The 23,965-nt window shown below is 41.4% G+C and overlaps 2 protein-coding genes across 5 annotated transcripts in view; one reads left to right on the forward strand and one right to left on the reverse strand.

Moving 5' to 3' along the window:
- The first annotated feature begins 1,382 nt into the window (after positions 1-1,382).
- Positions 1,383-13,081, forward strand: arhgap35b (Rho GTPase activating protein 35b). The gene is made up of 7 exons (XM_028466234.1): positions 1,383-2,157; positions 3,817-7,711; positions 7,949-8,090; positions 8,239-8,316; positions 8,471-8,602; positions 10,312-10,417; positions 10,528-13,081. Exons 2-7 carry the CDS (start codon positions 3,992-3,994, stop codon positions 10,925-10,927), a joined length of 4,578 nt encoding a protein of 1,525 aa, XP_028322035.1. The 5' UTR covers positions 1,383-2,157; positions 3,817-3,991; the 3' UTR covers positions 10,928-13,081.
- A 2,042-nt stretch (positions 13,082-15,123) lies between these two features.
- LOC114475516 (Down syndrome cell adhesion molecule-like protein 1 homolog) overlaps positions 15,124-23,965 on the reverse strand; it is a 75,267-nt gene continuing 66,425 nt past the window's right edge. For all 4 annotated transcript variants that reach the window (XM_028466391.1, XM_028466390.1, XM_028466389.1 and 1 more), the window contains exons 26-33: positions 23,458-23,745; positions 23,200-23,355; positions 23,046-23,076; positions 22,813-22,931; positions 21,722-21,874; positions 21,329-21,529; positions 19,428-19,739; positions 15,124-18,013 (exon numbers count right to left, since the gene is read on the reverse strand). In XM_028466391.1, the coding sequence (XP_028322192.1) occupies positions 17,580-18,013; positions 19,428-19,739; positions 21,329-21,529; positions 21,722-21,874; positions 22,813-22,931; positions 23,046-23,076; positions 23,200-23,355; positions 23,458-23,745 (1,694 nt within the window). In that variant the 3' untranslated portion in view covers positions 15,124-17,579. The remainder of the gene's footprint in view (positions 18,014-19,427; positions 19,740-21,328; positions 21,530-21,721; positions 21,875-22,812; positions 22,932-23,045; positions 23,077-23,199; positions 23,356-23,457; positions 23,746-23,965) is intronic.

A 23,965-nucleotide genomic window follows, 5' to 3' on the forward strand; every position in this document is an offset into this window, starting at 1 on the left:
TAGCAGCTCCATGTGCCCGGTTCTGTATTATTGGGTGTTTTGATGGTGTTGATGGTTTTTGATGGTTTTGATGGTTTTGATGGTGTTGATGATTTTGATGGTTTTTGATGGTTTTTGATGGTTTTGATGGTGTTGATGATTTTGATGGTTTTGATGGATTTTGATGGTTTTTGATGGTTTTGATGGTTTTTGATGGTGTTGATGATTTTGATGGTTTTTGATGGTGTTGATGATTTTGATGGTTTTTGATGGTTTTGATGGTGTTGATGATTTTGATGGTTTTTGATGGTGTTGATGATTTTGATGGTTTTTGATGGTTTTGATGGTGTTGATGATTTTGATGGATGTTGATGGTGTTGATGGTTTTGATGGCATTGATGGTTTTTGATGGTGTTGATGGTTTTTGATGGTGTTGATGATTTTTGATGGTGTTGATGGTTTTTGATAGTGTTGATGATTTTTGATGGTGTTGATGGTTTTGATAGTGTTGATGATTTTTGATTGTTTTTGATGGTTTTTGATGATTTTGATGGTTTTTGATGGTGTTGATGGTTTTTGATGGTGTTGATGGTTTTTGATAGTGTTGATGATTTTTGATGGTGTTGATGGTTTTTGATAGTGTTGATGATTTTTGATTGTTTTTGATGGTGTTGATGGTTTTGATGGTTTTGATGGTTTTTAATGGTGTTGATGGTTTTTGATGGTGTTGATGGTTTTTGATGGTTTTTGATGGTGTTGATGGTTTTTGATGGTTTTGATGGTGTTGATGGTGTTGATGGTTTTTGATGGTTTTTGATGGTGTTGATGGTTTTTGATGGTGTTGATGGTTTTGATGGTGTTTGATGGTTTTGATGGTTTTTGATGGTGTTGATGGTTTTTGATGGTTTTGATGGTTTTGATGGTGTTGATGGTTTTTGATGGTGTTGCTGGTTTTGCTGGTGTTTGAGGTTTTGATGGTGTTGCTGGTTTTTGATGGTGTTGCTGGTTTTTGATGGTTTTGATGGTGTTGATGGTTTTTGATGGTGTTGATGGTTTTTGATGGTTTTGATGGTGTTGATGGTTTTGATGGTGTTGATGGTTTTGATGGTTTTTGATGGTGTTGATGGTTTTGATGGTTTTTGATGGTGTTTGTTAGTTTTGATGGTGTTGATGGTTTTTGATGGTGTTTGATGGTGTTGATGGTTTTTGATGGTGTTTGCTGGTTTTGCTGGTGTTGATGGTTTTTGCTGGTTTTGCTGGTGTTGCTGGGTTTGCTGGGTTTTGCTGGTGTTTTGCTGGTGTTGCTGTTTTTGCTGGTTTTGCTGGTGTTGCTGGTTTTGCTGCCGTTGCTGGTTTTTGCTGGTGTTCTGGTTTTTCTGGTGTTGCTGGTTTGCTGGTTGTTGCTGGTTTTCTGGTGTAGCTGGTTTTTGCTGGTGTTTGCTGGTTTTGCTGGTGCGGGCTCGATGCGTGCGCGCTGCTGCAGTGTGTGCGGGCCCCGCTGGGTGCGTCCCTCTCCGCGCCGCCGCCGTCTGCACAGCTCGCTTTACCCCAGAAGAGAGCAGCTAGGTCCGGGCAGGAGGAGGGCCGCCATTATCGGCAGCCTGACACAAACACACCACTTTCACATGCGCAATCCTCCGTGGACGGACCGGGACCGGAGCGCTTTGTCGGGCCGTGTTTGAGAGGACGCCGCACCGCCGCAGCTGTAGCCCGGAGTGCGCGGTGTGTTCGGCTCGCCGGCGGCCCAGCATTATGTGGCCACAACAATGGACAGAATCATTGCTGAAAAAAGCAGCGTGGTGAAGCGAGCATAACACCTCAGATCACATTTGTGTTTTCTTCCCACGGCTGAATATCACATGTGGAAAAAAGAAAAAAGCAGCCCTGCATGGACGGCCAAGGCGGATCGTCCCATTGTTCGGGCTTTTTCTAGTTATTCCTCCTTTGTGTTATATTCGCAGTAAAAGCAGTGACGCAAACCACGGGAACGCAGACATGGCCGGTGGATGTTTGAGTGTGAGGAGCGGATCGTTGTGTGCACTGTGAAATAAGCTCATATCTGTCTATCGGACCAGCCCTGTGCTAGGAACTCTACATCCTGCGGCTTTTCCTCATGCACATCAGGCGGAGAAGGCTGCGGCAAGCCCCGGTGTTCCTGACAGATACACATCAGCGATGGTATGTATGTATATATGTATATATATGTATGCTTCTCCTGGCTTTCTATCATCTTCCTTTATTCCCTCACAGTTTCAGGCCTGACAGCTGCTGTGTCACACCTGCTTTAGATTGGGATCAGTACAGAAGGGAGGATACCACAGATATCTTTATATAAATATATAATAAAGACAGCGGTAGCAGTAGTAGGCCTGGCGTGGTGAGCCCCTTGTGTGCATGTGTGGGTGCTTCTGCTAATCCTCTGCACAGCATGTGTTAGCACATCTTACCTAATAGACAGGTTACGCTCAATGAAAGTGATTCTATTTGCAGACCACTTGTCTGCTTTTTTTTTTTTGGCCTGTTTCTGCCATTGGCTGCTTTGATCCTGTTTCATTCTAATCATGTATCAGTGCAATCATCATCCCATAATATCCCAGCTTCATCATTGGCCCCCAGGGGCCCTCATCACACATGTAATAGTAGTCCATTTTTGCCCCATATCATAATGGTATCAGTGTTGCCATAATGGGAGCCATAATTATGGTAATGTTATTAGTCTTTAACAGGGTGATCAAGTTTAGTGTCTCATCAGATGTGTCGATGGCTCTGTTAACAGGCGCTTCACTCATTTTTGACATTGAAGATCAGGTGCAGGGGTCGGTGAAGATGAAAAGTGCACGGCCGGACTGAAAATGGAGATTCATGAGTCAGGGTTTTAATGCTTGTCAGTCCACTCACAGGTCTACTGATAGTGTCATCTAAAGAGCAGCACTTATGTATGTTTCACTCAGGATGAACGCTTTCCTCCTTATTCATATAACTGGAAGGTTAAAACCACTTAAATTAGGCATTAATTGAGCTTTTTCAAAGATATATATATATATCTGACTGTATGTCCCATACCAATCATGATAAAATTCATGTTACCTGACCTTTTTTTTTTATTACACTGGCATAATATGAGATGTATCTTGTAATGTGTTGGAATCAACTATAAAGGAAGGTTTACAGCCACAGTTTCTGACACATTTCTTCAGGTTTTTCTTACATAGACAAAAGGCTAAAACTAAATGCGATGAACATTTTGTTTTGTACCCAGTCTTAAATACATCTGTGTTTTCTTTGTTTTGATCATTAGCGTTTAAATCTCTATTCACAATAGTCTGCTGATGGTAATGTAAAAGAGGGGGGGGGGGGATAATGATGGAAACTTAGTCAACATTATTGATAATGTTATTCAATCCGAAGCTTCCCAGAAACTGCAGTCTGTTCTGGTCCATTAGCAGATTTATAACATGATCACGACTCTCAGACTAGAGAAACTATGAGCGGCTGACCCTAAACATAGCGTGTCGTCTTTAACATTTGGAAGTTGTTGGTTATTCTCTTAAAAAATGTTCTAACAAAGTTAGAATAAAGTTTTCATCTGTATTCATACTCTGGCTCGTAAATTTAGTGTCGGTCGTTGTAAAGGAATAGTCAAAAACCTGTATTGAAGACAAGTATTTGCTGGTTGAATTGTCATTACATTGATTTACTTCCATGTTTGTTTAAAACGCTCAAAGGTTTCTTTTTTGTGTTTGCCTCATTCTTTACTTTCCCACTTTTTCTTCTTATCTGTGCTTTGTTGCTGGTTCACTTTGTTTGATTTATTCTTCTTTTTTTTGTTTTTGACAGGAATGAATGAACAAACCACCAGCTCATATCTCTCCACTGTTATTTGTTGCTACTGAAGCTCATCAAAAGGAAAATAAATCTAATCTTTACTGTGGATCTGGGACTTTATGGACAAACATCCAAGTGAACTCCTTTATACAGTGCCTATTTGTGGCAGGATGAGTGTCAGCAGGCTATGATGGCAAAAAAGCAAGATGCACGATCGCCCATTTATAACCTCATTGTGGTGGGTTTGTCAGGAACGGAGAAAGAGAAGGGACAATGTGGGGTTGGAAAGTCTTGTTTGTGTAATAGGTTCGTGCGGCCAAGTGCTGATGACTTCTACTTGGATCACACGTCGGTGTTGAGCACCAGTGACTTTGGAGGCCGAGTGGTTAACAATGACCACTTTCTCTTTTGGGGGGAGGTGTCACGGGTTTTGGAGGAAGGACCTGAAAGCCGAATGCATGTTGTGGAGCAAACTGAATTCATTGATGACCAGACATTTCAGCCCCACCGTAGCACTGCTATGCAGCCCTACATCAAACGGGCAGCTGCGACCAAGCTGGCCTCTGCAGAGAAGCTCATGTATTTCTGTACAGATCAGCTCGGTCTAGAACAGGACTTTGAGCAAAAACAAATGCCCGAAGGCAAATTGCAGGTTGACGGCTTCCTACTTTGTGTGGACGTGAGCAGAGGCATGAATCGAAACTTTGATGACCAGCTAAAGTTCATATCTAATCTCTATGGTCAAGTCAGCAAGACAAAGAAGCCAATTGTTTTGGTCCTCACCAAATGTGATGAAGGAGTTGAACGTTACATCAAAGACGCACATACCTTTGGTATTACAAAAAAGAGTCTGCCTGTAGTTGAAACATCTGCACGCTCAAATATTAATGTGGACCTTGCCTTTATCACTTTGGTACAACTGATTGATAAGAGCAGGGGTAAGCCCAAGATTATTCCCTATTTTGAAGCACTGAAGCTTCAGAGTCAACAGATTGCTTCTGCCAAGGATCGATATGAATGGTTAATCAATCGCATTGTAAAAAATCACAATGAAACCTGGCTTAACACCAGTCGACGCATGAACACCTCTCCAGAATACAAAGAATATGTCTTCTTGGAGGGAACCGCTAAGTGCAAGAAGCTCTTTCAACAGCACGTCTACCGTTTGAAGCAGGAGCACATTGAGAGGCGTCGCAAAATATACCTGAGCACTCTTCCTCTGGCACTTAGTTCATTGGTGCCTGACCTCGATGAAATCGATCAGTTAAGCTGGTCAGGAGTGCAGAAAGTCCTGGAGTCCAAGCAGCATTTTGCTCACTGGTTCGTTGTTCTGGAGGACTCGCCATGGGAGGACACGTCTCATATAGACAACATGGAAGATGAGCGGATTCCATCAGACCTGTTGGAGACCGCTGAAGCAGAGGACATTTTCATTGCCCACCTAGAACATCTGCGTAATGAGTGCAGACGAGCAGAGATGAGGCAAGAGTTCAAGCATAAATTGTCCTCCTCCCCGTTTGTCACACCTGGTAAACCATGGGAGGAGGCCCGCAGCTTCATCATGAACGAAGAGTTCTACCAGTGGCTTGAAGAGCCAGAGTACTTAGAGCTGTATAACCGCCATCAAAAGGATATTATTGATCGTGCTAAAGAAGACTTCCAGGAACTGTTACTGGAGTACTCTGAGCTTTTTTATGAGCTTGAAGTTGATGCTAAGCCAAGTAAGGAGAAGATGGGTGCAATACAGGAGGTTTTGGGGGAGGAGCAAAGATTCAAAGCTCTACAAAAGCTACCAGCAGAAAGAGATGCACTGGTTTTGAAGCATATCCACTTTGTCTATCATCCCACCAAGGAGACCTGCCCCAACAGCCCTCATTGTGGAGACTCTAAGATTGAACAAATCTTGGCATCACATTTCCCCACTTGTTACCCCTTTTTAGACGTGAGAGGCCCTTTTGGGGACACCAAGGCTGACAGAATTAACCTTGTCATTCTAGGGAAGGATGGACTTGCCAGAGAATTTGCCAATGAGATTAGAACTCTCTGCACAAATGATGACTGGTACGTGTTAGATGGGAAGATGTATGAACTGACGCTGCGTCCCATTGAGGGAAATGTACGCCTTCCAGTAAACTCTTTCCATACCCCCACTTTCACCCCCCATGGGTGTCTCTGTCTTTATAATTCAAAAGAATCCCTGTCCTATCTGATTGAAAGTCTTGAGCGACTTAGGGAGTCAACTCTTGGACGAAGAGACAGCCAGTTGGCACAACTGCCTACTTCCCTGCTGTTGGTCACTAAAAGAGGTGTCGGATCATATGTTGACATTGGTGGAGATACTGCCTTAAACCTAATAACACAGGGACAGCAGGTCGCAAGGAGACTGCAGTGCAGCTTTTTAGACCCTGCCTCCCCTGGTGTGGGCTATGGCCACAATGTGAATGAGTCTCAAATCAACCAGGTTCTCAGAAGCCTCTTGGATATTAGGAGGAGCACATCATTCAGTAGCAGCTCCCCACCTGTCCTCCCTGAACCCCCTGGCTTCAGAGACTCACCTCATCAACCTGTCCCCGAAGCAGACCTTCGCATTGTCATGTGCCTAATGTGCGGAGACTCGTACGACATTGAGCAGCTCCTTTCCCCCTTCCTCATGCATCAGCACTGCCGGCCAATGTCCAATAGTGGCACCTCTGTGTTGCTGGAGCAGACAGTTGGTGGACACAAGCTAGCTATAGAGCTCTCTTTGCTCTCATATCATGCCTCATTCACTTTACGCAAGAGCAGGTTAGTACACGGTTACATCGCTGTGTACTCTGTTTCCAGAAAAGCCTCCCTTGAGACCTTGTGTGCGTTCTTGTGTGAGGTTCAGGACATCATCCCAATTCAGCTGTTGGCTGTAGGAGACAGCCAAGCAGAGCTCACTGATACTGACTATGCCTGTGAACAGCTGATCCAGGGGGAGGAACTTGCCCACGAGATAGAGGGTCGTTTCAATAGTGTGGTTTGTGGATCCGGGGGTGTGGTGGGAGGCCTTCACAGGATAGAAATGTTTCATTCTTTTCTGATGGAGGTGGTTGAGAAACGCAACATTGTTGAGGCGACACATATGTACGATAATGTTGCTGAGGCGTGCACAAATGAGAATGTGTACTCCCCACGCTGCAGTTCTCCCAGTCCTGTCACCATGTACCTGGATTCCGAGGATGATGTTGATCCATCACCACCATACTATGACGGCACACTCACTTCTCACAGTGGGGGCTACAACATACCTGATTTAGACTCCAGTGATATTTCAGTCATTTCTGATATCAGAGACTTTGAGAACAAGCTAAATAACAAATTACCCCCTCAAATGAAGATTAAGCCGGGTGTGACTTTTGACTTTAGAAAGGTGAGCAGAAACCCATATATCGATACTTTAGGGCACCGTCGCTCCTTGCCATCTGCCGTCACCTGGGTCCCTGGAGGGGATGTGGGTTATGATCCATCAGACTACGCTGAACCCATTGATGCAGTTTCAAAGCCCCGCCCCAGCAATGACGAGATTATCTACTCTGTGCCACATGACAGTACACAAGGCAAAATCATCACCATTCGCAACTCCAACAGAATGCATTCCAATGGGAACGGCTCAGACAGCGAGGCAGATAGCAGCTCTCTGGAGAGAAGGAGGAAGTTCTCAGCCATTGGCGTGAAGCCTCGTCTTTACCGTGATCGTTCCAAGCGGCTCGGGAAGTTCAGTAGCTTTCGCACAAGCTTTATAGGCAGTGATGATGAGATGGGAGCCCTTCCAAAGTCTAAAGAAGATGACTTCGGAACCTTGAAAGGTGAAAGCCTGGTTAGTGAGGAGAGCGAGGATCCAAAGAAGAGGAACATTCTCAAAAGCCTGCGACGCACCGCTAAGGTGTGTATGATTTCATCTTTTACTTCTTCATATAATCATTTATTTTAACACTTACATATCAGTCACTTTATTAAAGTTGTATTATTATTAAATTGTTGTTTTTGATTAAATTATATTAACTAATTGGAGTTGATGGGAATCAGCAGGTCTAAACCACTGTTTGCAACTACAGTATGTGTACACACACCTATACATGATACTCAATCTGTTTGTTCTTTCTTTTTCTTTCTTTGACAGAAAACCAGAGCAAAGCCCCGTCCACCCATCCCCAAACCAGTGGAGAGCATTTATTTTGGGGTACCTTTGGTAAATGTAGTATCTCCAGACAGGCCCATCCCACTCTTTATTGAAAAGTGTGTACGCTTCATTGAGACAACAGGCAAGTTGATGTATTTTCTGCTTCTATCTGTTTATGTTGATTCAAACTAAAACTAGCATTCCATTTTATCTTGCTTTATTGGTATAGCACACAACAATGTTTTTTCTGATCATGTTGAACTAGCTAACTGTTGTTGGTGTCCCCTCAGGCCTGAATACAGAGGGTTTGTACCGAGTAAGTGGCAACAAGTCCGAGATGGAAAGCATGCAGAGGCAGTTTGAACAGGGTGAGTTGTTAATCTGACTTGTTCACGTCAGCTGTTGGCCGTGGTAATTCTGTGACATGTTAAGTGACATGATTGTTCATTCTTGGTGGCAGCTGTCACTGACCGCCTATTTCCTCCTTTTCTCCCTTCATCTGTTGCCATTCTCCTTCTGCAGACCACGGCTTGGATCTGGTTGAGAAAGACTTCTCCATAAATACTGTGGCCGGGGGCCTTAAAAGCTTCTTCTCTGAGCTGCCTGACCCTCTGGTGCCTTGTGCTCTGCAGGTGGACCTATTGGATGCTTTCAGTAAGCAAACACTGCTGGGCAGGGAGGATCTTTACTCCGACATGTAGAGATTATTTCTTTGGGAGGGGAGAGGGTTGGGGAGATTTGGCTGACTTGCTTTGCTCAGTTATTTTTGTCCTAATCCTCAATTCGACACACTGTAAAAAAAGAAAAGAAAAAAAAAATCTACTACACTAAATAAGGAATCAATTTGCACGCGCATTTTCAATTTGCAACTCTTGGTATAGAAATTCCACAGTTATAATCAGGAAAAATGAAACACATTTAGAGTTAAATTTAACTCCAGTTAATGCACAAATCGTGGGTTGACTAAACTAACCATGCATGACTATTTTTGTTAATATAACTGCATTTGTCACATTATTGCTGCAGTTGCAGTCTGTTAATAGTGCAGAGTTATTTATGGCAATGCACTAAACTCATGCACACGCACATACGTGTTCAGTTACGCCGGCTTAACCCGACTCCTACTGTTACACGTGTTCAATAGCAATCGATAGGATATATGTACAAGTACAACACTTTATCACTAAACCAATGAAACTAGAGATCACTGACAGGATCGAAAAGGAATTATCATCCAGCAGAGGTGACAAGTAGTACTTAAGTCGTTCTTTCTGGTATCTATACTTTACTTGAGTATTTTTTACTTTTACATAGGGATGTCCCGATACAACTTTTTCATGTTCGATATGATACCGATATTGCAGCCTTGCGTATCGGCCGATACCGATAGTGTGGAATGTTTGAAAAGGCTCGATCACGTGACGTTAGTCAAAGAGAACAATAGTCAGCAACAGTAGGGATGAGAAAAACTGACCCATTTATTATTAACCAAGTGGTTGCATACATTTTAACCTTCAACATAATATCTACAGTATTCTACAATTGAATAACATAAATAAAAAATTAATTGGGGGAAATAAATAAATAGATAATAATATCGGGGAATTCGGAAATTTGAATTGGATATTCGTTTTCAGGCTAATATCGGGCCGATATCGGATCGGGACACCCCTACTTTTAGTCCTTACATTTTTAAACAAATGTCCCTACTTTCATATCCTTTTGAAAGTACAAAAGGAGTAGTTTCAAAAGCTCAGTTTTACATTTTAAAAATGAGCTTGTTACTTTTAAGACCTTTGAAGATGACATCACGACGCATAAATAATGTCATGCAAGTCCCTTAGTTTTATGGTTAACATTTTCAAGTTTTTAAAAATCCATCCATCCATTAAACTCAAAGCTGCTCTGGGTTTAATTGAGCATTTGCCTTTTTTTTTTTTTTTGAAACATTTTATTTACAAATTTGATCTATAATGAGTGCTAAATGCTCCTGGTGTTCAAAGGTAACAGATTTAACTTGTTGCCAGGTACCAGTATTCTAAATGTTCTTAAAAAAAAGACAAGATATGTAATTTGCTGTTTTAAATGTAACTTTTTACTTAAGTACGTTTAGTAGCAACTTCAACACTTTTACCAGTCGTTTTTTATCCAAGTATCTATACTTTTACTTGAGTACTGAGGAGTAGTACTTTTGCCACCTCTGTCATCCAGAGACAATTAAAGCTGCATTTCGTATATTTCCAATAAGTGATTAAATATTTTAGAAATGTTAAGATGACTCATAAACATGAAATGATTTCATTTCAAAATGCTGAGGTTTGCTTGCAGTGTTTCAGTTTGAAAGAGGAAAATGTTGTGTGCAGAAATCATGGACCGAGAACAGCGGCTGTACACTATGAAGGACGTCCTGAGGAGGTTTCCCAGAGAGAATTATGAGGTCTTCAAATATGTTGTGAGCCACTTGCACAAGTAGGTTCCCCCATCTGCCATTTTTTAAAAAATTTTTTCCGAGTCTCCTGCTTTTCCTTCTCCTTTGCACCAGAATGAATAAATGGCCTGTTCTCCGTGTGTTTGTCCAGGGTGAGCCAGCTGAGCAGGTTGAACTTGATGACCAGTGAGAACTTGTCCATCTGTTTCTGGCCAACACTCATGAGGCCGGACTTCTCCACCATGGACGCCCTGACTGCCACTCGCACCTATCAGACAATCATTGAGAGCTTCATCCACCAGTGTGCTTTCTTCTTCTACAACCAACCCTTAATCGACTCCCCCACCGGCCTCGCGGGCCTCCCCGCCTCACCCACCACCACCCTCGGAGGAAGCTCGGCCTACTCCTGTTACCGCTCCTCCCCCCCACACTTCAGCCCCCTGCAGCAGTCCCCGCCCACCACCCCGCAGTCCCCCCTGCAGTCTCTGCTGCCGCCCCTTCATCAGCACCCCCACACCCACCATTCCCCTGCTGAACAAGAGACACTGTGAGAGACGATGATACCACGTGTGCCCAAGATGATGCTGGACCTTAACACCCACACACAAGCACTCAAGTTTAGGGAGAAAAAAATAACAAAAAAAAAAACCCAAACACCCCCCGCCCCCGTGTTCGTACACTACATGTACAAACTAAGTTATGCAGACAAAAGGTTGAAGCTGTTTTTATCAACAGTCCATGTACCATTACCAGTGAATCTTCCTCTGTCCTACGCTACAACCTAGACCTCAGGAGCGGGGGGTCCGTGGGTCACCATCACAACAAGCCTCTCAACAATTTGTCCTACGCAACCATCAAATAGAAACCTCAACGCCAAGCTGGAAGAAATGTTTGTGGCTGCCATGTTTTTAGTTTTTTTTTTTTTTTTTATCACGTGTAGAAATGTTTTGGGTTATTTCTTCTTGTAAGTACTGCCACTGGTTTGAAGACTGGTCCTCTGCTGGACCGTTGGACAATAGTTAGCCCCCCATATAGCAATGGTTCCTCCGTGTCAGCCTTTTGGGTTTCTCTCATTTGTTTTTGAGGGTTAGCTTGTCGGGGGAAGGGAAGGGGATGGAGGTAACAACACATCCAGGGATGCACTTTAATGATCACTCTCTTTTCTCCCCCCCCCCACCACCCCCCAAAAGGTTTTACCAGCAAACTGTTCCTGTGTGCTTTTTAGTTTTGAAGCTCCAACAGCCATTTTATTGACTTGACAGAGCTTTTGCAGATCAAACTGTGTTTACATCCATCTATCCACAAACTTATCTGAAGCACTTTTAATAGTGTAGTATTAAATATGAAGAAATGCCACCGAATGAATTGTTGATATGTTTGGGTGTGGCATCAATGCAGGCTTGCGGGGGGTAAAAAAAAAAAAAAAAAATGCTTCTTCTACAAATTTAGTCTTTAAAGATAATCCAGAAATGTTAGGTTAACTAGGAGTCTGAATATCTGTTCACGTTCTTAATCCATCCAACGGGGTGGAGAAAAAAGACATTTCCCTTGTCGTCCCACTAGCTTTGGCTCCCTAGAGTGGATGTTTCAGGGTTATTCATTGTACCCGACCTAGGAAAAGTTCGCCTGCCATCATTCAAGTGAAGGAAAAAATATTTTGAATGTTCCACTTTGTCACACCATAACTCAAATTAGAATTGTCTAAAAAAAAAAAAAAAAAAAAAAAAACCACAAATGCTTGAAGCGGATAGGATGCTGTGTGTGTGGCTGTCGCTGTCTATCGAAACAAGCTCTTTGTATTCATGTTACGTTGAAGAAGAAGAAGAAGGGTTAGCATTCTCCACGCACTGTTACAACTCGTCCCACAAATTGATGTAATGACTAGTAGAGGTGGAACCGTTCTGGGTGCCACATGTTCAGGAAGCACCATTAGTTGGGTAGTTGTGCCGACATATTGTCCTTTTTTTTTTCTCTCCTTTTTTTTAAAAATTGAAACCAAGCAGCACACTGGAAATGAAGTTTTAAAAAAACTAAACTCACTCTCTCCTCAGTGAAATGTGAAATCTGGAGACTTTCTCCTTTGTGGGGGTTCATGGTTGCAGGAAAGAGTTGTCGACTCATTGCTTGATAGTATTGGGATCATTGACTACTGGTACTTTAGGGATTGTCGTCAGACTACAATGCATTACATTAAGGACTGGCAGCAAAGCAACAGGCTGCCAATAAAGCCTGATTCCTGGGAGAATATAAAGTTACTTTGTCACTTGACCTCTGACACATTCTTGGCAGACCTGCCAGTCAGCAAAAAGTGAGTGCATACTACTCTATATTGGTTGTTTATTTGTATGTTCGGGAAGTCCACTGTTTAGTCGATGGTAGAAAACCTTTCTAGTGTGTATTTCAATGATGGAAAGTCCATTTTTACAATTGTTGTGAATGGTTAAAGGCCATTTAAGTTTAGTGCATGATTTAAAAAAAAAAAAAAAAAAAACACATTAAGGGGGAGAATGATGAAAGCTTCTTTCCTGTTTTAAAACGTGAAATTAGTCAGAGAACAAAAACTAAAGCGCGATAGCTGAAACAAATGTTAATGTCCTGTGCACCTGCAACAAACCATGGAATTTGTCTGACTGACAATAGTGTTTGAAGATGAAGGCCTTATGTGAACTGTATAATAGTTATTAAATTAAATCTTGTAAAACTGACCTTTGTGTGTGTCTTTAATTAGTTGAACCGGTGGTGAACGGTTTGTGCTCAGCGTGAATAGAGAATCGGCTTTTGTGGGGTTGAAAGTTCATCTTTTAATAATTTAGTAGCAATTAGGTGAATATTTTCACAGCAATGGGAGTGAGCTGGGATCCTGGACTGTGATCATCGGCCTTATTAAATGACTTTCCTGAGTGAAAGCGGAGGCAGTGGCGGTACAAAGAATGAGGAGAAACAATTCAGGTCATACGTAGGTATGTGAGGCTGATGTTTCACACAAATGGTAACAAATAATGTCAGCCCAACCTTCGTCTTGACATAAAGAACCTATTGAGACGTAGGAATGAACTAATACTGACCATTTAAGGTCAACTCTAATGCTGCAGTCCTGCATGTTTTACCTGTATCTCTACTTAATCACAAGACTTTGTCATTCATTACAGTTGGTTGTTGCTGCAGATTAACCCAAAACATGCAGGACTGAGGCCATCCAGGAATTACATTCAAAACCTCTGATTTAATGACAGATTATTCTAACTTTAGAAGCATTGAATGCACAATATAATGTAACTCCCCAAGTGTTTTCATGTGCTCCCTCTACATCAATGATTGGATCCAATTACAATAATACAGTGGTTCTCAAACCGTGGTACTTTACCACTAAGGGTACAGGAGCACATTGCAGGGGGTACTTGGAAAGATTTAACAATTAATTAAAAAATAATCAGGAAATACTTGTAGTTTCTATTTAGGCTATTTTTTTTGGACAAATTAATCACAAACTAACAATCCTATTGCTCAGTAAAATACTATATGTTCTTGTAATTTATTGAAACAGGATTATTTGATGAGTATGTAGAATAAACTTCACATACTGTTCACTGGAATTATTTGATGCTGTAGAGGCCATTTTATCACACTTCTGACAATGATAGACAATAGGAGACCATATTAACTTACTACTGATGTAATCACATAAAAGCTGCATTGTTATTTTATTTTCTTATTTTGATTTCACTTTAAATTCCACACATTGTTTTTGAATTTGTAGATTCATGTTAGGGGTTTAGGAGAGCCGATGGAGAGGGTACAATGAAATGAAGGGGGTACACATGAGTTGATAAAAAAGCAAAGGGGGCACATGGGACAAAAGCAATTGGGAACCACTACAGTAATGCAATCACCCTATGCAAATATTCGATAGAGGTATTTGAAGTCTTTGGTAATCCATTCAGACATTAGGTTTAATGAATCACTCAGAAGGAAGAAATGTCATTTTAAAGTCATGTAGTTTGAGCAAACACTTAAAAATCACCATCCCTTGACTTATGTCATTTTTACACATTATGCCTATAGACAGTGTTAGGTAAGTTACTCTAAACTTGTAATATATTTATATTACTAGTTACTGGGATAAAAATAAATTATATTTGTATTACAATACTACTGAGTGTAACTGAGTTACTTTTGTTTTTTGTTCCCCATAAGTTATATTTAACTATAATGATCTTTTTTTTTCTCAAATAATTGCAAACAGTGAGAAAACAAAGCAAATATGCACTTAAATTAAAAATGCATGTAACTTGAGTTACTTTATTTGTAACTAGTAATATAATATTACCACTTTATACTTTTGTAATGAGTTACTTGAAAAAGGAATATATTACTGGAACATAATACAAACATAAGTTACAGCACCATCTTGTGTTTGTATTTGGTACTAAATTTGAGAGAAAAATAACATTTTAAAAGTCAGCCATCCATTCCCTCCATCTATCTTTGTTCTCTAGTCAGAGATTTATACGATAAACATGCAAACCTCACTAAAGTTTCCATAAAAAATGTTTTCTCTTCTTTGATTTTTCATATATCTGGTTTTAAATTCCCATCTTATCTTGAATTAGTGATTCATAAACTGAGTCTGACATACACTGACATGATCTTTGTCCTGTTTAAACCAAAATCCAAACAGCTTTTCTCTTCATACCACATGAGTGTTCATCTTTCAAAAGATGTGCAAACAATGACAGAAGCCTTGGCGTATGAAAGATAGCTTTATTGCACAAGGTGTTAGAATGATCTTTTTTAGTATTTTGCGTTCTTTTCATAGAAAATGTACCTTTGAACACAAGCAATTGCTATAACAAGCAACTCAAATAAATGTTCGGGATACCCTCAACTTTTTTTTTTTTTTCTTTTTTTTTGGGATATTCATACATTTTCACTTCAAATTTTCCCTTTTAGCAAGCATGCAATGACTTTTTTTTTTGAGGATGAACAAAATACAAAATCATAATATAAAAGTAATAGGACCAATGACGACATCAAAAGATTAAAAAATAAAAGAATAAAAATCCAACAAATTAGTATCAAAAACAAAAGGAAAGCAAAAATGTTTTTGTCCATTTCGGAAGTAAAATATTAAATTTTTTTGATACCATTTCAAATTTGAAACTGGGGCTTTTAACCCTGATGTGTCCCCTGATTTCTTCTGACGAAAATAGCTCTTCATACAAAATTGTGTTTTATGTACAAGACTTAATCTATAAACAACACTGACAAAGGTGGACATGATGGATGTATCATGGTTAAGGTGGTTAATACTTTTTTTTTTTTTTTTTTTTTAATCTCCGTCGACCTGTTTGGGGAAAAATGAGCCCAGTTTTTCAGACCAACTCCAGTCCAGTATATACACACAATACATTAGTAGTTTGTATAATTAAAAGAGCTACGAGTCCCTGATTTCACTTGGCTGAGCTGATTTTACTGATAGGCCACATAACTGACTACTGTTTGGCCTCTGGAACCAAAAGAGAATAAAAATTCAAGCAAATAAAAATCTTACAAAAACAAATCAAAAAGCTTCCCATCCCCGAAAACAAAACAAACAAACAAACTGAATGGATAAATAAATACAAAGCACAAAACACTATCGTGGAGATGCTTGAAAAAAAACATTCCAATAGGTTATTGTGTGAATGTACATTAGTCAAACTGGAGGAGGGGTATGGACATAAAGAAAGTGGGACATTTACAGTACTTCAGACAGAACGACAACAAAGATCAGCTGAGTGAATATCATCATTTTTCAGACTGAACTCCCTGACTTCTAACATCCATCCACATTAAATCGCGTTACTTCATTCACATCGCTTCCTTTCAGCCAATTTGTCTTTGTTTCTGTAATAGGCAGAGATGGGCTGTGAGGAAGAAGCTGGCAGGGATAACATCATATTTTCCAAACTCAGCACCACAATCAGAAGCCTTTATTCCTCCATCATCACCAAACTCTGTAACCACAAGGCCTAAAAACTCTTTTGGGGAAATCCTCTGAGACATCGATTTGGTTTCTGAATGTTATTGTATTTACCATCCACTCAGGCCTACCACAATTCAATCAATCTATAAATCCTTTAAAAGGAAGCGTCCTCTTAAGCCTTGTGCCATGATTGTTTCCATCTCTCCATTCTACGTTTAGTGGCCTACATACAGTAACATACAGAGCAGCCATATATATATTAAACTTTATCTGTCTTTAGTCCAAACCTTTTAAAATTTCTCTCACTTAAAGATTATTGATTGAGCGATTGTCTCATTTCTATAATTTGCCATTAAATTGCTGTATTTACTACAATGCTATTGTAGCAAATAGTATAGTAGTATAATTTATACTTTGTCATTATTTTTCTTTAATGTCAATAATATAGCTACATAGAAATATATATCTCAATTCTTTTTAAACACCAAATATGCTTTAGTGTGACGTGAGAGATCATAGCTGGGACTTTGGGTTGTTGTGAACTAGAGACACTGTTTAACTGCAGAAGGGTGTGTGTGTGCGTGTGTGTGTGTATGGAGAGCAATATATTTCTGCTTCCCAGAAGTAAACCTGACTCGTCTTTTTTGATATTGGAAAAAAAAAAAAAAAGAAAATCTGCCAATCACAGTTTGGGGCTTTCAGAGACACAAAGGGTTAAAAGCGATACAGCAAGAAAAGGGAACTTAACCTGAAGTCTTGTGAATAAACAATAGTACTCTTAATATGAAGGACAGCATGTGTGTGTGTGTGTGTGTGTGCAGAGCAGAGAAAGGATGGCCACACAGCTTCATTCTGGCTATTGTCGTCTTCATCGTCGTAAACACAAAGCCTTCAGCCTCTCGGGTTTTAGTCTGTATTTCTAATCGGTTTCAGAAACCACTTCCTGTTTTCTTCGTTAAGCTGCTGAACGAACTCCTGTGAGAACTGAGCGGAGCGGAGCACCAGCCGGCTGGAACTGTTAGTTGGAGTTAGTAGTTCTTTTCAAAGCGTCCCACATGAACATAAAGAGTAGAGAACACCTTCCCCAAGGACGACTAGACAGGAGGCTTGGCAGTTCACCATTAGTTGGGTTTGAAGAAAAAAAGGCTGCCTGCCTGTTCTGGCCCAGACTGTGGATCAGTGGAGTGGGGCTGACTGAGCGGAGGAACATCAGTGCGTGTCTTTGCAGGAGAAAGGGTCTACACTAGTGTGTACGACTTGGAATAGGCCCCCACGCTCTGTTTCTGTAGCCTGCCCAGTGCGGAGGAGCTGCTCTCCAGCAGCGAGTCTCTGGAGCCCCCCACCTTGGTACTGTTAGTGGGGTTGCTGCTCGTGCTGGAAGTAGAAGCTGTCGCAGCGTTGTTGGAGCTGGGCATGGTGAGAGTTCTTTGAGGCAGGGTGGCAGTGCCCGAGCTTGCGCCTAAGCTGCTCAGCCCCGAGTGGCCCAGCGTCAGGGCCTGCTGCTTGCTGGGGTCTAAAGTCTTGTGGCGGCCCTGGGTGTGGTAGCCGCGCTGCGTCAGGCTGCGGATCGAGGCTTCCCGCGGTGGCACAGCCGGGCAGGGGTCATGCAGCTCCCCTTGTTTACGGAAGAACGGGTCCGTCTTCATGTAGAGGGGCAGATTGCAGAATTCACCTACAGAGGGCAACAGAGGATTCAGAAATGTCACATTATGGGGCGGATTCACTAAAGGTTTAGGGGTATTAAATCGCTTGCAAACGTCACTCCACGCATTAAGGGGTACAAACTCCAGGGAATCAGGACTGCGCATCTTCAGCGCGTCACAATGCATCTATTTAGTGCATTTCCTTTTGATGAATATGTAACGTAGTCAGATCACAGAAAGGGAGCAAATAAATGGGGGGAGGAAATGCAAATAAATGAATGCAGTGAACGCAATGCAATTCATCAAAATCTGGAACCGTTTGCGGCGACTGTCTCTGCACCGGAAAATAGTACGACCCACAGGCAGGTGCAAACTCTCACACAGAGATCATAGCTGCAATGAATGTTGACACAATACACAGCGGAGATGAAAAAAAATAATTTAAATAAAACAATAGTCAATATAACAGCCACTGAAAGAAAATGCAAAGTGTGTGTAAACATGAGGCAGGACGTGTGGAGTCTGGTGACGCTGCGGTGCAGAGGATGCTTTGCGCGGGGATCCATGGATGTCGCTCCAGTGAGTTCCCGTGTCTTCCTCTCCATGTTTTCAGTGTCAAACTCTTGTGCCGCGTTGATAACAAGGAGCGTCAGGCCAGAATTAGCTGATCAGCTGCGTAAATACGCAGTGATGGAACAATGTTCATATTTGACAGTGTGGGAACAGCACTACTCAGGAGCTCAGATATGCTGGATGGTGCTCAGTAGATCATCTTCAAATGGTGCTGACTGACTGACAGACTCTGTTGCTGCATTAACTCAGATAAATGGCATCAACAGATCAATAGGACGGTTTCTGTCCAAATCTGCCTGTTTTCCATGGCCTGATAAGAGCAAAATTACAGGAATTGATGGAGCAGCCACATTAAATTAGGGGAAAAATAACATTAGGTTTTAAAGTTTATTAAATAACACTTTTATTTGTTTGTTTTGTTTTCTACATTATTCAATGTGCAGCAGACAGAAGTCCACCTGCTGGCAATTTAACTTCAAATGTCATTTTGTGCTTCTGTGCACTCATCTCTCCACATTGAATGAAAAAAATGCTCATTTAAAGAGGGCGGTCTCAACCACGTCTATAGGCGCACCAGTTTGCACCGCTATGTTAAAATATTGCATTAAACAACAGTGTTTTCAGGCTGGATTTAAAGAGGCTGTCAATTCGGCAACAAACTGAGCATACTTTGAATTTTTGTTGTGAGTTTAGAAATTCTGTATCTGAAACAGGTTTTATTATTGAAAAGCTAAAATCAAACATCGTGTTTTCTTATTGGCTGTGAGATCAGGAAACTCGTTTGTCTGATGAATGAACAGTTAGTCACAGGACTGAAAACAGGCCGTGACAGTAACTGTGATACGAAATAAAAGAAACGCGTGTACTTACTCTTGTTAGCACGGTGGGGAATGGGCACAGCCACATTTTTACCCCTGTCGTAATCCTGCGGTTTGGGGGGCGAGGCCGTGAAGCGGCAGATGCCCGGTTCAGACGGCGTGCTGAGCGAGGTCATGCTGTCCGCTGGGTCATTGGTACCTGTGGTCATTTGATCAGACGAGCTGTCCGAAATGAAACATTCTGTGATTGTGAACTTGGCGTGTTGCAGGTGCTCCTCCAGCTTGGCGTGCTCGTAGGCCCTGGCCAGCTCCTCGTAGGTGGACGAGGCACTCTCTGTGGACACCATGCTGTTCCTGCCCTTGTCTGAAAAAACAAATGGAGTTGGATCAACAGTTTGCTTTTTTACGACCAAGCTGCTTTTGTGTAATACATACACAGCAAAGACGTAGACTGTGTTCAAAATTGCATACTAACGTACTCATACGAAGTCTGACGTCAAAATGAGTATCTAGTGCGTTCACATGAGGTAGTATGGAAATATTTCAGTTTTTAGGTATACACGTTGGGCACACTAATACTCAACCGCCCCATGATGCATTGCAAGCGGAACGTAAAATTATCATGGGGCAGGCTTCAAGCTAAAAATCATTCCCTTTTCCAAACAAAAGCATCTATTTTTGTCTTCCATTGGTTTTTTTTTAACGCTTTCGTAAATAGGGCTCTTGTTTTGAAGTTAACCGGAAGTTTTGTCAGTAGCACAATGTCAGCGAGTTTTATGGATCAAATGACCACATGTTGATATTCTACTTAGTCACTTTCTCACTTAAAATGCTTTCAGAACTTTCAAAGATGGCGAACCATGTTCCTCTTTATGTGTTCCATGTTTTTGTATTTAACGGCAAAGGGTAGCTTAAATGAGCAAAATGTGGCAAACAATAGTGACAAAGGCTCAGAAATGTGGAACAAAAAGAGGCAAAATGTAGGGGATAAAGGAAACAAATGGTTTTTATTAGAGGTGTCCCGATCCGATATTGATATCGGTCCGATATTAGCCTGAAAACGAATACTGGATTTTATCGGACTGCATATAAAACCACCGATATAACCTCTTTTCGCTCCATTACTTCTATCCATAGGTGACTCCACACTCCAACAAAGTAACCTAACAGTAGGTTAGGTGACTATTATTCTCTGAGTAACATCACTTGATCAAGCCTTTTCTATCATTCCACACTACAAAATAAGTAATAAAAGTATGTATTATTTGTGGTGATATCGTATCGGATCAATATCGGTATCGGCTGATACGCAAGGCTCCAATATCGGTATCATATCGGAAGTGAAAAAGTTGTATCGGGACATCCCTAGTTTTTATTGGGTGAAAGTTAGCTTATTTGGATGAAAAATGGCCCAAAAAGAACCAAGAAAGGACAAATGTTGGATAAAAGTGTCACAATGAACCGGCAAAAATGGTCAAAAAATAGGAATAAAAGGTATTTATAGGTAAAAAGGTAGCTAAAGTCTGAAAAAAGTGTCTTTTTTTAGACTGTAGCTTTACCTTTTTGAAAAGGGGCAAAAATGGGACAAAAGAAGTTGCAAAATGGCCAAAGGAAATAGGTGAAAATGGAAAGTTTCACACTTTTAAGGTTTTCTTGGGGAATAATAATTAAATTTAAGACATAAAAAGCCACATGTTGAGCATCACTGACATAATAACAGCTTCTACGTAGTGTCCTCTGATAATGTAGTGGGCTGAAAATGCCAGGGCTGATTTTTTTATCCCAGTGCACTCTTGCTTGGGAGTACACTTCAGTGGGAATGGTCACCATCCTAATTATACTTGTAGTATAAAGTACACAGTATATACTCATTGAGTGTGTAGTGTACAGTATAGTACGTTAGTATGCTATTTCAAACACAGCTGTAGTAGGAAAGTAGTGTGAATGACCCACCGGTGTCCTGTGAGAGGCTGGCACTGTAGCTGTCACTCTCTGTGGCCGTGATGCCATGTGAGCCCATCGTCCTCCAATCTGAGGTGAGAGTTCGGGCCGAGGCCGTGGACTGACTCTGACTGGGTCGACTGAGAGTCCATTGGCTGGAGTATCTGTTCCGGGAGCTGTGAGCTGACTTGATGCTCTTCCTGGACACGGGATCTAAAAGAATATCACAGAGATAAATGTAGCACATGCTGTACCTTCATATAATAATAATAATAATAATAATAAATCAATTTTATATAGCAATTTTTGGGAACTACAAGTCGCTTTACAGAATTAAGGGATTATTCTATAAACTGACCTAACTGATGGTTACATCATTGGATGCAAAAAAAAAAAAAAACTCACTTGTACCAGGTCGGATGTCTGACATGTCAATCAAAGGCCCAGAATTCTGGATGAGAGCCTGGTGATGCAGAGACACGCCTGAGCAGAAGTTTTGTGGATTCACTGACTGGCTGAACTCTGTGTCTGTCACTGGGACTGCAGCTTTGTCTTCCCCTGTGGTGGGATTAGATCATCCAGATTAATTTTAGATTGGTAAAAAAAAAAACAAAAAAACAAGTTGAAAAACTGATCAAATGTAGGGGCGTCAAACTCATTCTAATTCAGGGGCCAAATACGGAGCAGTCTGCTCTCAAGTGGGCCGTTGTTTATAGGCGGAAAAACAAGAAATTTCATCATTACTGTGCCAGAGTTTGCACTTCCACGTATAAATAATTTACAACATATGTAAGGCACTGAAATTATCCATGAAAAGAGTGACATATCAGTCCCTCCAGTAGCTTTACCTAAATTTCCTTGATTTTGCAACTACTTTTATTCAATTTGGTGAAATTTTGTGGAATAATTTGATCAAACTTGAAAAATTGCAGGATTTTGGCAAATTTAAGAGTACTTTTAACAATTTGAGATTCTAAATGACTGACATCATATGATATAAGCATGGGGAAAACTGTGAGCCCCAGAAAATCCTGTGACGTTTCATTGAATTTGTATTTGGAGATATCTACGACTGAAACAGTTGGTTATTTACACAATGTTTCATGTTTTCTCTGTCATTTGTATTTTCCCATGCGGGCCGAATTGGATGCTCTAAAGCAGTGGTTCCCCACCAGGGGTACTTCAACACACCTCAGGGGGTACACAGAAACATTTGTCAATTTATTTTTCTAAAATTATGAGACAAATTTCCGCTGGCTCACACACATTTTCCGTATCTATCTATAATACATTGTGGCACAACTCTTTAAAATACATTAAAAAAAGGTGAAGCACAACACCTGAAATGGTCAAAACGTCAGAAAAATACGAGTGAATAAAAGTGTACTCGCCATAAAAGAAAAGAAAAGGGGTACATTGGACAAAAAAAGGTTGGGAAACACTGCTCTAAAGGGCCAGGGCCTTGGGTTTGGCATGTGTGATGTAGGGTAACGTGCCTATCTGTTTGATGCCTTCCTTGTCTTCGATGAGTAGCTGCACACGAGGGATGTCGATGTGGAGCCTCGGCCCTTGAGGAGGCCCTTTCACCGGAGTGTCTATGGTGCGATTGTTCTTGCTGCGCACACAACAAAACGTGTAAGGAGTTGTAAAGCATGTTGCAAACAAACCCTTGTACAGTAATCCCTTCCATACCCAATAGTCCCTAAATCCAAAGCTGGTGGTGTTTTACCTGATAAGCATCTCAGCGAGGCTCTTTGCATCTATAAGAAGACGATAACTTAATTAGATTAGAGTGGACTTTGAACGTTGGCTTGTCTTGTCGCGGTTATTTAATCCATTTACACAAGATTGATGCTGAGTCTAACACTGACACTTTCTCTCACCTCGAAGTCTTTTAAGTCTCTTCTCTTTGCGTTTTTTGCGGATGATGAACAGCAAAGCGACACCCAGAGTAATCAGGATGACTGGGGAGCCGATGGAGAAGAGCTTTTTCACATCCTCCCCCTCTCCTCGGGCTGATTTAATGGGGGGGATTGTACCTAATGACGGTAAACGATGAAGTGTAAGAGGATATCAAGCTACGACGGTGGTGACAGATGTAAAAATGACAGAACGCTAATAAAAGCGTAGTATGGACTTACTGCCGTCATAGTCCGTAGTAGCAAACTGTGAGCTCTGGTTGCCGCAGCCGGCGCTGTTGCAGGCCTTCATTTTGAGCTCGTACCACGTGGCCTCCCGCAGCTCACTGAGGAAGAGCTGCGTGGTGGAGTTGGCCTTCAGGCTCTGCCAAGCCCACGTGCCTTTGGGCCTGAAGTCCAGCATCAGGTCAGTTATTGGGCAGCCACCGCTGGTCCAGCCCTGCAGGTTGATTCCTGCATGGGTGGAGTTGATGTGGGTGAGCAGAGGCTGGTCTTTGTTGAACACCGGCTCTGGAAAAGAGAACAGACACAGGACCATTGGTCACCATGGGTCAATCCTGTTAGTTATGATGGTTGGCTCTACTGGTTTCATTTTTATCACTCATTTAGTCCACAACACTGAAAAAAAAAAAAAAGTAGATGAAAATGCTCTAAATCACGTGTCAAACTCAAGGCCCGGGGGCCCTTTAGACTAGGAGTGTGACGATATATCGCAATATTTTTCGGCATG

Source organism: Gouania willdenowi, chromosome 14 (assembly GCF_900634775.1).
Source record: "Gouania willdenowi chromosome 14, fGouWil2.1, whole genome shotgun sequence".
NCBI classification, from domain to species: Eukaryota; Metazoa; Chordata; class Actinopteri; order Blenniiformes; family Gobiesocidae; genus Gouania; species Gouania willdenowi.